This window comes from Leptopilina boulardi, unplaced genomic scaffold (genome assembly GCF_019393585.1).
Source record: "Leptopilina boulardi isolate dan_hultmark-lab unplaced genomic scaffold, ZJU_Lbou_2.1 LbouV2_310, whole genome shotgun sequence".
Classification (NCBI taxonomy): Eukaryota; Metazoa; Arthropoda; class Insecta; order Hymenoptera; family Figitidae; genus Leptopilina; species Leptopilina boulardi.
Window position 1 is genome coordinate 2261464 of NW_026137875.1, and position 16748 is coordinate 2278211.

The following is a 16748-nucleotide window of genomic DNA, read 5'->3' on the forward strand; positions in this document are numbered from 1 at the left end:
AATCTTTTAAATTTGGAAACTTTAGATTTGAAACACTTGTATCTCAATGTAATTTTAAATTATAACTAGAAATGTTTTATTAATTTTTGCAGATCTTTGTCACTGAATTGGTGCTAAAGAAACATTCAACAATAACATTGAGTCCAACAAATGACACATCCATGAAACATTTATTGAAAAATATAAAATTGGGCGGCAAATATGAAATATCAGTCTCAACAGATGTTGATGGTGCTATTCCAACAGAGACAATGATTTACATTGCTCCTCCCATTATACCTCCGCATCAAGTGATAGTTGAAAAGCATCAAAATGAAGAGAAATATATTGTGAAATGGGAACAAAGAAATATGTCTGATAGTTGGAAGAATACTAAATATCATTTTGATGTTCTAATATCCGAAGGCTCAAGTATTGTCAATGAATCAAATGCTAAAATTTATAATAGTAAACAATCGCCTTTTGAATTTATACCGGAAAATATTGATGCAATGCATTCAATTGCCGTACGTTTAGTTAGTGAAGAGGGCTATCACAGCGAGTTGAGTGAAATTGTCAGTATCGTAAATCCAAATGGTTAGTATTAAAATTTAAATATATTTTTTATTTGAAAAATTATTTTTAAAAAATGAGAAAAAATTTTATTTTCATGAATATTTTCTTTTTTGCAGCTGATTTACGAGTTACATCGATGAATACATCAAACATTCTATCTCTTGCCATTCCATTATGTTTGCTCATCGTAGCCTTAGGAGCAGCTCTGGGTTATTTTGTTGTTAGACACAGAAGACTGTCGAATAGTTTTACACAATTTGCGAACAGCCATTATGATACGAGGAGAGGACAAGCCACTTTCCCCGGCACTACTGATGGCCTAGGTAAGTTATTTATTTGTTAATGTTTTCTTTTCATTTTTTTTTTATTTTAAGTTTATTATAACTCTCACGTGCATCATCACCATTCACTGAATCGAAATTTAAAAAAGCGACTACACCATAATTTTGGGCTTTTTAAATTTTTCCAAAAATTTAATTTTTTTTTTATGAAAGTGTGCCCACTTAATATCAGCCACTTACATTTTCCTAGTTTAAAAATTTAAAAATTCATCGGATTCGTTTGAAACTCGTCAATAGCAGGGTTGATATCGACAGAAAGATTTCGGCGTGATTTTTAAAATCAACCAATCAAAATTTTATGCATAATTTTTGATTGATTGATTTTAAAAATCGCGTCAAAATCATTCTGTCGATTGTTTGTTCGACCATTTGCTATTTCGGACAAATGAAAATTCTATCAATTAGAAATTCTGTTAAATGATTTTTCGATTAGGTAAAAATTTTGTAGTATGAAAAATTGGTTATATGGAAATTATATCAAATAATAATTCGAACAAATGAAAATTCATCTAAAAGAAAATTCTATGCAATGAAATTCTACCCAATAAAAATTCTTTAAAATGCCTATTTTGTTAAATGAAAAATTGAGCAAATAAAAATTCGAACAAATAAATATTCTGTGAAGTGAATTTTTGGTTTTATAAAAATTCTGTAATATAGAAAATCGTTTTGATGAAAATTCTGCAAAATACCTAATTCGAACAAATAAAAATTCGGCTCAAAAATTTTTTTTAAATATTACAATTTTATTAAAAATCCATTAAACGAAGAAACATAGATGTGAATTTTGTAAATATCGTCTAACATGGCATTAATTTTGAGGATTAGATTAATTTTAATTTCAAAAATTGAAAAACAAATTTTCAATAAATTTTTCTTATATTTCGACCATTTTTAAATTATTTTAAAATATTTTAAACGATAGCTTAAATTTTGTAGATTTTGAATACCAAATTTTAAAATGGTATCTTTAATGGTTTAAAAATTAAATGGTTACATTAATAATTATAAAATTAATAATATTAAAAACTTTGAAAAAAATACAAATTTTAACCAAATTAACATACAATTTTTGTTTAATATCTAGAATAAAGTTTAATTTGATTAATTTTAATGTTGATATTAAACAAAAATTAAATGTAAATTAGGAGAAGAGCCGAATTTGGAGAAATAAAAAATCGAAGTTTAAATTAACAAAATTTAGATTTAACAGAATTTTTTATAGCAGATTCATGAATTTTCATTTAATAAAATTTATATTTAACAGAACTTTTATTTAGTCGAATTATTATAGAGTGAATTTTTCAATAAATTTTTTAATTTAACAAATTTTTTTAATTAATTTCGATCTATCTAAAGATTAATTAAATTAAGTTTCAAATTATTTGAATTTCAATTTTTTCAAATTATCCGAATTTCAATTTTTTTACGAAATTGAAGCACGTAACGTTTATATGAACGATTTTTAAAGAAATAATTTTTTAAAATGAAAAATTCTATAATTTTTTGCCTAAAAAATATTTCTTGTAGTTTTCGTTAATCAACAAATTATAAAAAAATATTTTTTAGGCAAAAAATTATAGAATTTTTCATTTTTAAAAAATATTTCTTTAAAAATCGTTTATATAAACGTTGTGTACTTCAGCTTCGTATTTTTTTAAAATTTTAATTGACTTAAGTTTAAAATTACCCGAATTACCCAAATTTTAAACTATTAATGCTTTAATCATTGATTTATTTAAGTATGAAATTATCTAAATTTTAATATTATTTAAGTTTCAAATTGACTAAATTTAAATTTTTTCAAATTTTAATTGATTTTAAGTTTAAAATTACAAGAATTTCAATTTATTCAAAGTTTCATTGATTTAAATTTATATTTATCCGAATTTAAATTTATTTAAATTTTTTATTGATTTAAGTTTCAAATTATCTAAACTTCAATTTATTTAAAATTCGATTGATTTAAGTTTAAAATTACTCGAATTTAAATTTATCCAAATTTTGATTGATTTAAGTTTCAATTTATTTACAATTTTATATTTACGGGTCAAACCATTATATTTCAACTAAAGTGGTCGCTGACTAATTTTTAAAAATTATAATACTTTGCAGGAATGATTTTGAAGTTATCAAGATCACGAAATGAAAAGAATTTTATTAAAATTTTAATTATTTATTGCAAAATATGAATTTAAAGTTTATGAGGTGCTGAAAACTGTCAATTTTTTAGCCATTAGAAAATATGCAAAAAAAAAACAGAATTTACCATAAAAATAAAAAAAAATTGTTGTAATTTACTAAGAATGAATAAATTTATCATTATCAATTGATATAATTATTTAAAGATGTGAAGTAATATATAAAATATGATTTCCAAGTGCACCTGTCAAATAACCTAATTTTGCGATTTTTATTCATTAATTATAAAAAATAGAAAACATTAAATTAAATAAAAACTTACCAAATATGAAGTTCTTGCCATAAACTTTTAGAATTTCTTTGCACTTTTCTTCTTTTCTATTCATAAGTATGAAAAATTTAAAAAATAAAATAGCTACTTTGTCTATTTTCACTATTTTTGAAAGTCAATAACTTTCTTGGAGAAAAATGAAAAAATATGGGGTTTCGAAAATTATTTAAATACACACTACATATACATTCACTGAAAATTTCGCATTGGTCCCGAAGCTATTTTCGAAGATAAAGTAAATTAAAAATTTCGTATTTTTTAGGCTATATGGACATGGATTTTAAATCAATGTGAAGGTGGTTCACTGGTGACGACAAACTTCACATTGATTTAATACCTTTAAAACCCATGTCAATATAGCCTAAAAAATACGAAATTTTTAATTTACTTTATCTTCGAAAATAGCTTCGGGACCAATGCGAAATTTTCAGTGAATGTATATGTAGTGTGTATTTAAATAATTTTCGAAACCCCATATTTTTTCATTTTTCTCCAAGAAAGTTATTGACTTTCAAAAATAGTGAAAATAGACAAAGTAGCTATTTTATTTTTTAAATTTTTCATACTTATGAATAGAAAAGAAGAAAAGTGCAAAGAAATTCTAAAAGTTTATGGCAAGAACTTCATATTTGGTAAGTTTTTATTTAATTTAATGTTTTCTATTTTTTATAATTAATGAATAAAAATCGCAAAATTAGGTTATTTGACAGGTGCACTTGGAAATCATATTCTATATATTACTTCACATCTTTAAATAATTATATCAATTGATAATGATAAATTTATTCATTCTTAGTAAATTCCAATAATTTTTTTTTATTTTTATGGTAAATTCTATGTTTTTTTGCATATTTTCTAATGGCTAAAAAATTGACAGTTTTTAGCACCTCATATACTTTAAATTCATATTTTACAATAAATATTTAAATTTTTAATAAAATTCTTTTCATTTCGTGATCTTGATAACTTCAAAATCATTCCTGCAAAGTATTATAATTTTTAAAAATTAGTCAGCGACCACTTCAGTTGAAATATAATGGTTTGACCCTTACCTAAATTTTAAACAATATTATTGTTTCAATCATTTGAGAAATAATTTCAATTCATCAAAATTTGAATAGAAACTATCTGTTTTTTTTGTCATATTTTTTTTGTTAACTATTTTCGGTAAATAATAATTCATTCTTTTATCTATTTTTAAGAAAAAGGTACTGTAATCTTTGCATACATGTCATAAAAATTGTATAACTTAGGACTTGAAAATCATGGAAAACTTATGGAATTTTACAATAGAAAAATTTAGATGTGCTATTAAATTTTTTTTTCGAATTTAGATTGTGTTGAGATTTGATTAGATTAATTTGATGAAATATATATTTTTCTTTTGTTAATTATTACAGGTTTAGATTGAAATTAATTATGTTAAAATTAAAATATGAATTTCATAAAAAATGTCTTATATTATAATTATAATTATAATTGATTTAAAGACTGATTAGAGTGTTAAATTATGTTTTAGAAGAAGAAGACAGTCCAGTGATTAGAGGATTTTCTGATGATGAACCATTGGTAATGGCTTAAAAAAAAAAAATTGATGCATATATATAAATATATTTATATATATACGTAATATACTAAAGTTATGCGGACTATTAATGATAATAATTGTAATTAGAATTAAAAATTTTATTATAAAGAACAGAGAAAGGTTTCACGTAAGTCACGCAATCGACTGACCGTCGTCTCTTACGTTAAATCTTTGTATAAAGAAAGAAAAAAAAAAAAAAAAAAAACTATTTCATTATTTTATCGAGAAGTAGATAGCAAAAGTGTAAATTTATTGGCACCGCAGTTGCCAAATTATAATGCTTTTGCATAAAAAAAAAAAGAAGAAAATAAAAGAAAATAAAAAAAAAAAAATCATAGAAAAGAAATTGAGCGAATGTAAATCATACAGGCCGCACTGTAAATAGCAATCATTTTCTATGAACGACACGAAAAATGAACGCTTCTCGATTCTAGGATGCCATATTATTAGTCGATATTTTAACAGTTCAGTGCAGTGATGAACCTCTCTTTATTATTTTTCTGTTTTATTTCAATTACGTTTCGTAAGTTGTTATTTTTTAAGAGATCGTCGTCGTTTCATTGTCTATTATAATAAAAATAATAATAATAATAATAATGAAATAGATTGAGTTTATTGTTTTGGCGGTGTTGTAAGAAATACAATTTAAAAAAAAAGAAAAAAAAAGAAAAAAAAAGAAAAAAAAAGAAGAAAAAGAAAGCGAGGAAGATATCCAATTAAATGTAAGAATTATAAATGTAACTTGATCTCAACGCGAGAGATCACGTTCCAATGTCGTCAATTTTTTGCTGTGAAAAATTCTGTTCCTATCATATATTTGTACATTCTTATAATTACGCTAATGAGTGACTTCGTTTTGAGTGATTCGCCCTCGTGAAGAAAAAAAAAAAAAGAAAAATAACTTTCTGGCAGGCCCGTAAAGTTAGTTGTGAAAATATGATTATTTTTTTTTTCTAATTAATAATTAATGAAAATTTCAAAACGCAGTTATGAGGTATTCATAATTTATTTCCTTTTCTCTTGTACCTCATTTCTATGTTGATATTTTCATTTTATTTTTTATTCAATCTATTGTTTTACGTTCTAAATAGTTGAAAGTACTTTTTTCTCATTTGAAGCAATGATTTTTTTTATTTTAAAGCATTTTTCTTGTGACAGAGAAAAAAAAATTGCAGTAAAGATTGAAAATTTTTGAAAATTAAATTTAAAAATAAAAAAATCGGTATCTAAGAATTTTTTTTTTTTTTTGAAAACGAAAAAAATTCATACTAAACTTTTAAACATTGTTTTAAACAATTTTTGTACTTTTATTTTATCGAGGAAAATTTTCAAAAAAAAAAATTGTAACAAAAAAATACAAAAAATTCCAGACTGTCACAGGTGAAATTTCTTTAAATAATGATCATGTAATTAAAATGTAAAAAAAAAATCTCTTTATCAAGGGAGTCGAATCAACCAAAGTTAAGCCCAGTGTCAGTGATTGCCAATGCAATTAAATATGTAATAAGTTTTTTTTTTGTTTCTATTATTTTGTAATGTGACTTTTTTTTCAAAGTAACATTATATAACAAACTTTTGGCTGTTTACTGACAAAACTATCTCTGATTTTTTACTATCTAAACAGGTTGCCACGAAAATTGTTTTTTGTTAATTTGAAATTTAGAGAAGACGAAGAGAAGATGTGAAAAAAAAGTAGAGCCAAAGAGTGAACTGATAACGATCAACTTAAAAATAACCGTGTTGGTTATTTTTTGTGACTTTATATATATTATATTATATATATATAAAAAAAAATGAACGAACCACTTTTGTTTTTTATCCTTACGACTTTTTGCCCAATTTTAAATATTTTTGAAAAAAAAATTTGCAAATAATAATTGGTAATAATTGTTTTTTTTTTTAAAGAGATGTTGAACTGCGTTCCGAGCCAAAACTAAAAAAAATAAAATAAAATAAAAACAATCAGAACCTAATGGTTGTTTGAATTATAAAACAATAAAATTAAGATGTTAAAGTGTCTTTAAAATACAATAATAATATTATAATGTATTGTGTCGACGTTTCGAGTTTGAGTATAATAGATTTAAAATTATTGTCCAAGGCGGGTAATTAATATGAAATGACACTATCGATAAATTATGACAATTAATCTATTTATATAATAATAACTAACGATCAAATTTTTTTTATTGATTTAAAAAAAAAACGGAGAGGAAAAAATTTGGGTAATTTTTTAAATAATGTTAAACATAAGTTTTAATTGTAATTTGTCATAATTTTAAATGTGACTTGAAATAATAATTTTAAAACATCTTTTTTGAAATAATTCAAAGTAATTTTAAATGTAATTGAGAGTAATTTTAAATTCAAAGTAATTACAAATATAATTCAGAGTAATAAATATAATTTGAAATTTGAAATTTGAAATTAATAATTAATAAGAAAATGTTGAAATTATTATTGGCGTCTTTAGAAAAAGAATTTCTTGCCTCACACGCTTTTCTTGTCAAAAAAAACAAAAAAGAAAGAAAGATTCTTGAGATGTAAAGAATCTTCAGTTCCATTTTTGTAAATTCATTCGGGTGATTAATAAAGACTGATCTCTTCTTATTTTTTACATTTTAATTTCTTTTCGCTTTTCTTTTTGATAAATAATGTAAGCCATTAATTATTATTATTATTAAACACATTCGCAACGAAAAAAAAAATCGACGTGTGTGTTTAATAAATATTTTGAACACTGATTCTGATAAATGAAAATTTTTTTCGAAAATCTATTGTGTCGTTTTTATTTTTTAAACATGTAATATCGAATTAAAAAAAAAACCTTCAAGAAGGTCTGTGATAAGCTAAGTCTGCAATTTATAAATTTCGAATGTTGCGTTTGTATAGAAAGAAAGAAAGAAAGAGAGAGAGAGAGAGAAAGAGATAAAGCAAAATGATTCTTCTTTAAGTGGAAAAAAGAAGCATTAAAGCAGTATTAGCAAGGAATATTCTCGCCTTGTAATTTTTAAATTATATAGCTGTATTTGCTAAAAAAAAGAAAATGGAAAAAAAAGAAAAAGAAAACTCGAACCGATTCGTTGATTCTATGCATCAGTGATTTATATATGTATAGCTTATACATATATATATAACAATGTCACACAAGTTTCTTTAAAAATTGTTACATTCTTACGAAAAAAAATAGCATAAAGGACTTTGATAAAAATTTCAATTAATAATATTAATAATAATAATAATAATATGTGAAGAGCAAGATTGTAATTGTATTACTTGTACATGTCGAGGGTATGTAGCGATCATCAGTGATATAATATATTTACGTGTAAATAAACGAAGTTCAAGCGCAATGTTAATTTGTTATTTTTGCTTCCTCGTGGAGGAAGCTTTGTAGTCCTTTCGTTTATAAAACTTTTCAAAGTAGCAGAAACAAATTTTTTTCTTTATAGAAACATGTTATATGAGATCCTGATCAATTGTTCGGATGTATGTATTAGTCTAAGATCCCACTGCAAGATTTCTACACTCATCTCTTTTATGGATGAAATTGATTTGAAATGAAAGATTTTTTTATCCTGTTTCCGAAACGCATAGGGTGCCTAACCTTTTATGGTCCATTTTTTTGATACAATAAAAATTTCTGTGAAAATTTGTTGAAATGTTTCACTCATAAGTTTTATGGATGAAACTTGTATTAATGGAAAGAACATGAAAAAAATAAGAAATAAATGATAGGTTGCCTCATTTCCAATGGTCTCGTTTCCTGGCAGCCACTTAAAAATTTCCCACTTTCTGTTGAAATATTTCATTTATAACTTTTATAAAAAAATCCACCACCAATGTAAAGATTGATCATTTTTCTACACGATAAGAGTAGGTTGCCTAAAAGAATATGGTCCAGAAAATTAGTTGCCACATATTAAAAATTAAAAAATTTATTTGAAAGGTGAGAAAAACCGCGCAACTAGATGACACGAACGCTGTTGTTTTGTTTCTTTGACGTATATAAATAATAAAATAATTCGTTGACAATTCATGAAATGATTACCGAAAATATTAATCAGCAATTACCACTTTTAAATAAAATTTAATAATTATAAATTTAATATGTCTTTGCATTTAGTAATATGCAAGACTTTTTAAAATAATTACAAACGACAATATATGGATTTTATTATCGCAATTTAATATGATTCTTTAATTATAAACAGTTTTGCTTTTTTTATTATTGAAAAACAATTTATTTTTTATTTGAGTATTATATACGTTCATTTTGCATTATTCATTATCTTCTGACAAATTTTTAATATCAAATAACCTCTACGTATCAACAATTTATGATACGTTCGTCTTTTGTCACCTGTTTTACGTATATATTTTGCGCAATTTCTTCTCAACTTTCGAATAAATTTTTCAATTTTAATATGTGGCAACTAATTTTCTGGACCATATTCTTTTAGGCAACCTACTCTTATCGTGTAGAAAAATGATCAATCTTTACATTGGTGGTAAATTTTTTCATAAAAGTTATGAATGAAATATTTCAACAGAAAGTGGGAAATTTTCAAGTGGCTGCCAGGAAACGAGACCATTGGAAATGAGGCAACCTATCATTTATTTCTTATTTTTTTCATGTTCTTTCCATTAATACAAGTTTCATCCATAAAACTTATGAGTGAAACATTTCAACAAATTTTCACAGAAATTTTTATTGTATCAAAAAAATGGACCATAAAAGGTTAGGCACCCTATGCGTTTCGGAAACAGGATAAAAAAATCTTTCATTTCAAATCAATTTCATCCATGAAAGAGATGAGTATAGAAATCTTGCAGTGGGATCTCCTACTATATGTATGTGTGTGTGTGTGTGGATCCCTTTTTGTTTATAAGATAACTTTAACAGGTTTTAATGGATTTAGATAAAATTTGGTAGGCTTATTTATCATATTAATATCTCAAATCTGACCAAAGGATTTTGAAAAATACCCAAAAAAAAAATTTTATCGTCTTTTTTCCAAAATTTTTTTTTTAATCGAAAAAATTTTTAAATAGAAAAATTTAAGGTTATATATAATAAAATCGTATTCCTTACGTCAAGACAAATCGATTGGTATATATAAAGTATAGTTTCAATTTAAATTTAAAGAATTAATGAAAGTTAAAAAATCAAAAATTCACATTTTGGCAATAAAATTTTTGCTTTCTCCACGAGGAAGCAAATTTTTTTGCTGCTCGTAAAGAGGAAGCAAAATGTTCATGTAATGAACATCTCAATTTACAACTTGTTTTAAATTATTATACATAAATATCTTAAAGTTTAAAATTTTCTTTATTTTTCCCAGCTTTCAAATTCAAGAGATAATATTTGGGTACTATTTGTTAATTTGACCAAAATTATACAAATTGTTTTTCATTTTTTTGGTTTATTTTAATCAGCTGTTATAGTTGCGCGCGACGTTTCTTATTTTCCAGTCAGTGATACCAACATAATTTTGAAAAGTGAGGTTATATTTACCATATTTAGTTCACACACATCATGTTGGTATCATTGACTGGAAAACAATAAACGTTGCGCGCAACGATAGGGGCAAGATAGGGGTAAACGGTACAGTGATTGCCAGTATAAGCAAAAAGGGGATATATTTATACAAATTACAAATGTTTAATTATCGAAATGAGAAATGAAACCATTTGTAAAGGAATTAAAATATTCCATTAATCTGAAAATAATAATGAATTGTTTATTTAATATTAGTATATAAATTTAAAAAAAATAAAAAAATCTTCACATGACAGAAAAAATAGTGATTGTCATTATTTTTACAGTGATTGACCATCAATTTTACAATGATTGCCCACTAGACATAAAATAGTAATGTAAATTATAAATTTTGCATAATTTATTAAAGAATGAATATAATTTAAAATTAATAAAGAAGAACTAATTTTTAAAATAATTTTCTTTTATTAAAAATAATAAGATTCATTAAATATGACTTTTAAGTGTAAATAATACTATTAACCTAAAAAATTGAAAAAATTGTCGAATCTGACTCAATTGTAAAAATAAAAATTATTTTTGGCTATTTTGATTTGATATAATGATTACATGATTTTGAAGTTTTTCATTGCTTAAAACAGTGGGTTTTTATATACGAAACACCTTTTTTTACCTTCGGCATTTTTTCGATAGCCTAAAATCAACTTCATATTAAAAAATTGTTAATAAAATATTACAAATCATTCTAATACATGCTGCGGCTCTAATTACATCTTTATTTTAAAAAATTAATTCACCACATATGAAAAAACGTCCAAAAATTAAAAATATTTATCTCAAAAAAGTCTTGAAAATAAACGGTTAATCACTGAAAAATGACATAATAACCAAAAATTAAACATTGCTCGGGGAGGGCAATGACTGTTATTTGTTATTAATTGCAAGATAGTAGTTGTTCTCTATAATTTTCGGTAAATCGAGTCAAATTACGTTAAAACAAATTTTTTTACTTATTATTAAACTTATTTTCATGCATATAATTAAAAAATAATAATGATATGTATAATTTTTTCGTTAAAAAGTCAAAGAAAGTATCACCACTAACCTTGCAAATTTACAACTAAATTGACAAAATTTCAAAGAGCTAAGGACACTGTTCTCGAAAAGCGCTATTATTTTCATAATAGTGAGTCGAAGAATAAAAATCTTTTTACACTATTAGCAGAATATTCTGTAGAATTTATATAAATAAATAAAACAAAATATTATATGTAAATTTCGTTATTATTTCTGTTTGTAATGTAATGGTGGCAATCACTGTGAGGGGGGCAACAACTGTACCACTTACCCCTAACAGCTGATAAAAATAAAACAAAAAAAATGACACAATTTGTAAAATTTTGATCAAATTAACACAAAGTACCCAAATTTTCTTTTTGGATATGAAAGCTGGAAAATTTTCAACTTTAAGGCATTTCATTACGTGTAGTTGTCTATTATTGTATATTTTAAATACTCAATTGTTTATTAAACTTAAAAAAATTGTAAAAGATTACTTATACACTTTTCAGAAAAAATTATGTTGAGTTAAAATCTTTTTTTAAATAATTTTTAATAAAAATTCCAATTTTTATAAATAGTAGTTTATTTTATTCCGTCAATCATTCTCTATACAGTCACAAACTTTTTTCAATTGTTAAAGCATGTTAAACAATACAAATTATATTTATTAAATAATTTTTTAATAACTAAAAAAGTTTACGATTGTAGAGAATGTTTTACTCATTGTCAGTAAAATGTAAAAATAAAATCTTTTACAAGTTAAAAACCTCAAATAATTTATATATATTAATATTTTAATTTAATATTATAATATTTGAAAGTATTTTAAATGTATCGATGCGATTTTGGAATATTATTCACTTTTATACCTGTATACCGAGCTGTATGTTTATCTTACAAAGGGTACCTTAAAGCCATAAAATCATAATACTGTAAATTAAAATTCCGTGACGATAATTTTCAATCAGTTGCAATAATTTTCAATCAGTTGCAATTTGTGTATTGACCTGCATTGTTTATCGTCTAAATTATTCGACATTTTTATTTTTGAAATGAATAAAATTTAGTGCGTGTTCCTTTTTTTTTTATTTTAGTAAATTTTTTTGTTCCGTGAGTGTTCGAAATTCTTAAAATTGCGATCGTTTAAATTTTTTAAAAAAAGTAAATTTTTCTAAAATTGTTTTTAATTTAAACATATGCGCTTTCGGGAGTGTTAACAAAATTTTTTTAATCGCGTGTGTTTCCAATACATCTTGTCATCCAAAATATATATCGACACATCGAAGTTGCTGCGCTGACTATAAGCGACTAAGGTTAGTGATATATTTTTTAAAAGCATGTCCATTTTTCCATCTAGTATTATTATAAGTATGAAATAATTTTTCAGGATATTCTAGATAAATATTTATTCAATCGTTTACAAACAAACCACGTTTTGTATGTACTATTTATTATATTTTTCAAAAAAGTTAGCAAAAATTTACAAAAAAAATTTTTTTTTTAAATTAATATTTATATAAAAATAATTGTGACATTCCATGAGTTTTTTTTATCACTTTTCGGAGTAAGCTTTCGAAAATAAAGTGAAACATTTTTTTTATATTTACTAATATAAAGGTCCAAAATAATCACTTTTTAATTAAAAAAAAATTGTTTATTTAAAAAATACAACAATAAAAAATAAAAAAAATTCACTTTATTTTCTGCACCATCAAATAAATTGGTTTAAAGATAAAAATTTTCCTTATTTTTCAAACTTTAATGCCGCACAAGAAAAATAATGTATTTCAAAATAGTTAACTCACAATTTATTAAACAATGTTTGTTTACTTTTTTGTATTTTATTTACTGTGAAACGTCTGCTGAAGCTGCGCGCGACGTTCGGAAGTTGTTGCTCTCGTTATTGAGTAGAAGCTCATTACACTAGCGTAGTAAAAAACATGTTGTGTGAAAAGTGAGGTTTTTCATCCATCAAAAATGTTTTTTATGATTTTTTACTGCAAAGTAGATAATTAAAAACCAGAAATGTTTACGTTTCGTTCAATGACGACATAACCTCACTTTTCACACAGCATGTTTTTTACTACGCTAGTGTAATGAGCTTCTGCTCAATAACGAGAGCGACATCTTCCGAACGTCGCGCGCAGCGTTAGCAGACGGTTTAACAGTAAATAAAATACAAAAAGTAAACAAACATTGTTTAATAAATTGTGCGTTAACTATTTCGAATCATGAAATTTTTCTTGTGTGGTATTAAAGCTTGAAAAATAAGGAAAATTTTTATCTTTAAACCAATTTATTTGGTGATGCAGAAAAAAAGTTAATTTTTTTCATTATTTATTGTTGTATTTTTTAAATAAACAACTGTTTTTACTTAAAAAGTGATTATTTTGGTCCTTTATGTTAATAAATATTATAAAAAAAATGTTTCATTTAATTTGGAAAGTTTACTCCGAAATGTGATAAAAAACTCATGGAATGGTAAAATTATTTTTATATAAATTAGATTGTAACTTAAATAAATAATTTGATAATAGTCGAAATATGCATCATTAGTGGATATAATATCAAATATCATTTGGAATAAGTTTTAAAGTCATTTTGAAACAGTTTTATGTTCTTAATTACTAAGTTTTACTAATTTTTTAAATTCGCAGTAATTGGCGCATCAGCAGTAATTCATACACTTACCCTATTTCTTTTTGAGTACAGTTAAAAAAACTCCCAAAAATCTTCTTAAAGAGAAATTAAATGGTTGAATGATTCCGGATGTAGCCATTTTAGAAATTTCTAAGTGGAACATAAAATTATATCCTTTGTACGAATTGTTAACAACGAATTTCCGTTATAGATTAATTCGCCAAAAATTCTTGAGACAAAGCCCGGTATTTAAAATGACATGGTTCCTTGCACAATATGTCCTAGAAAAAATTTGAATTGTATTATCTAATTTGCAAGTATAACTATAATATATCTAGATTTTTTTTGTAAGTTCCCGAATGTTAATTTTCACGAATTTTTTTTTCGAAAAATTAATAGCCAAATAAATAACTCGCCTTTTAAAAAATCAATTTTTTACTATTTCTTTTGTTGCTATAATAACACTAAACTTATTTTTATTGAATTTTTTGCTCTCATTTAATACGATACTTTTTGATTATTTATCAAATAATTATATTGTATTTATATAGTAAATAATATTTATTAATATAAAGGTCCAAAATAATCACTTTTTAAGTAAAAACAATTGTTTATTTAAAAAATACAACAATAAATAATGAAAAAAATTCACTTTTTTTCTGCACCACCAAATAAATTGGTTTAAAGATCAAAATTTTCCTTATTTTCCAAGCTTTCATACCGCACAAGAAAAATGAGGTGATTCAAAATAGTTAATTCACAATTTATTAAACAATGTTTGTTTTCTTTTTTGTATTTTTATTTGCTGTGAAACGTTTGCTAACGCTGCGCGCGACGTTCGGAAGTTGTTGATTGAGCAGAAGCTCATTACACTAGCGTTGTAAAAAACAGGTTGTATGAAAAGTGAGGTTATGTTGTCATTGAACGAAACGTAAACATTTCTGGATATCACATTTTATTGTTTTTAATTACCTACTTTGCAGTAAAAAATCATAAAAAACATTTTTGAAGGTTGAAAAACCTCACTTTTCACACAACATGTTTTTTACTACGCTAGTGTAATGAGCTTCTGCTCAATAACGAGAGCGATAACTTCCGAACGTCGCGCGCAGCAATAGCAGACGTTTCACAGTAAATAAAATACAAAAAAGTAAACAAAAATTGTTTAATAAATTGTGAGTTAACTATTTTGAAATACATTATTTTTCTTGTGCGGCATTAAAGTTTGAAAAATAAGGAAAATTTTGATCTTTAGGGGAGAGTGGGGTAAAACGGCGCAGCGGGTAAATCGGCGCACTTGTATTTATAAAAATTAAGCCATTTTAGAGAAAGAAGAATACTTTTATTTTAAATATTTATGTATTCCATGAAAGTAACAGCTAAAATTTTTCTAATTTTATTAATTATTTAATATTTATTATAAAAAAGTTACTTTTTGATGGTTTACGTTTATTATGAAGGCTGTAGGAAAAATTGTGTAAAATTGCAGGTTTTTTTTTCTTTCAACTTATTTTTTTTAGAATTTGTTAATTTGAATCTTCTGAATGGAATAAATTCATTTATATAGTTAATTTCAATTGAATTTTATTTAAAAAAAGATTTTTTTTGTACTATCACCTGCGGTTAAAACGGCGCGTTCAGCGCTTTAATCGGCGGGTAATTCGGCGCACTGTTAGTGATGTGACTTTACTGAAGATAGTTGCTAAGAATATATGTCAAGTTGAAATTGTGCAAAATTGCAGTTTTGAAAGGTGAGTTATTTGTTTTATACTAATAACATGCAATGTATAATAAAATTCTTATAGTAGCAGATGTTTTTAGTAATTTGAATTGTATTTTTGATTGGTAATCATATCGAAGATTCTTGTTATCGGTCTTTTAGATTATATTTAATATATGTCATAAAAAATATTTTTCTCATCATTAAAAATCTTACAGATCTAGACAAACTACTACTTATATTAAAAGACACTCGCAAAATAACATTTAAATATTTAAAAAACATTTTAGAACGATATAAATTGTTTTTACAATCTTTTCGGCATTTTTGAGGTTAGGTGCATTTGTGACAGATCTTGCAAAATTTTTTCTAACACTTTTTAATAGCAATATTTTTCTAAACAGTCTATAAAATTTATATTTGTCTATTATTATAGATGCGGGTTTAATTAAATTAAAGAGAAAAAAGCAGCAGAAAAATTAAAAAAGAAGGAAGGAACTGAAGTTAATAAGAAGACAGCAAACACGAAACGAATTTTGCCAAAAAGAAATATGGAAAGATGCTCTGGTCTTCGTATTTAAGCAATTATTTAATTATTTATATAAGTATTAATTTGTGCAATTAATGCTGTGATTCTTCTTGTCAGTACACTTATAAGCAGAGTTCGATTCCACATTATGTATTTTAAAAAAATACTTAAAATTTTTAATTATCAATAAAAAATATCACATAAAAACTATCATGGTGTCATTTTTCAGATATTCAAAAATTATTTAAGAGTCAGAAATAATGGATTTTGAAAGTCAAATTAAGATTATATATAATCTATGAATAATATTCAATGTATAGTTATGAATTAAAAACAT

General features: G+C 24.3%; 1 protein-coding gene across 1 annotated transcript in view; it reads left to right on the forward strand.

Moving 5' to 3' along the window:
* LOC127283637 (sortilin-related receptor-like) overlaps positions 1-8310 on the forward strand; it is a 36437-nt gene extending 28127 nt beyond the window's left edge. The window contains exons 10-12 of the mRNA XM_051308636.1: positions 93-576; positions 672-878; positions 4889-8310. Coding sequence (XP_051164593.1) covers positions 93-576; positions 672-878; positions 4889-4950 — 753 coding nt within the window. The 3' untranslated portion in view covers positions 4951-8310. The remainder of the gene's footprint in view (positions 1-92; positions 577-671; positions 879-4888) is intronic.
* Positions 8311-16748: the final 8438 nt, after the last annotated feature.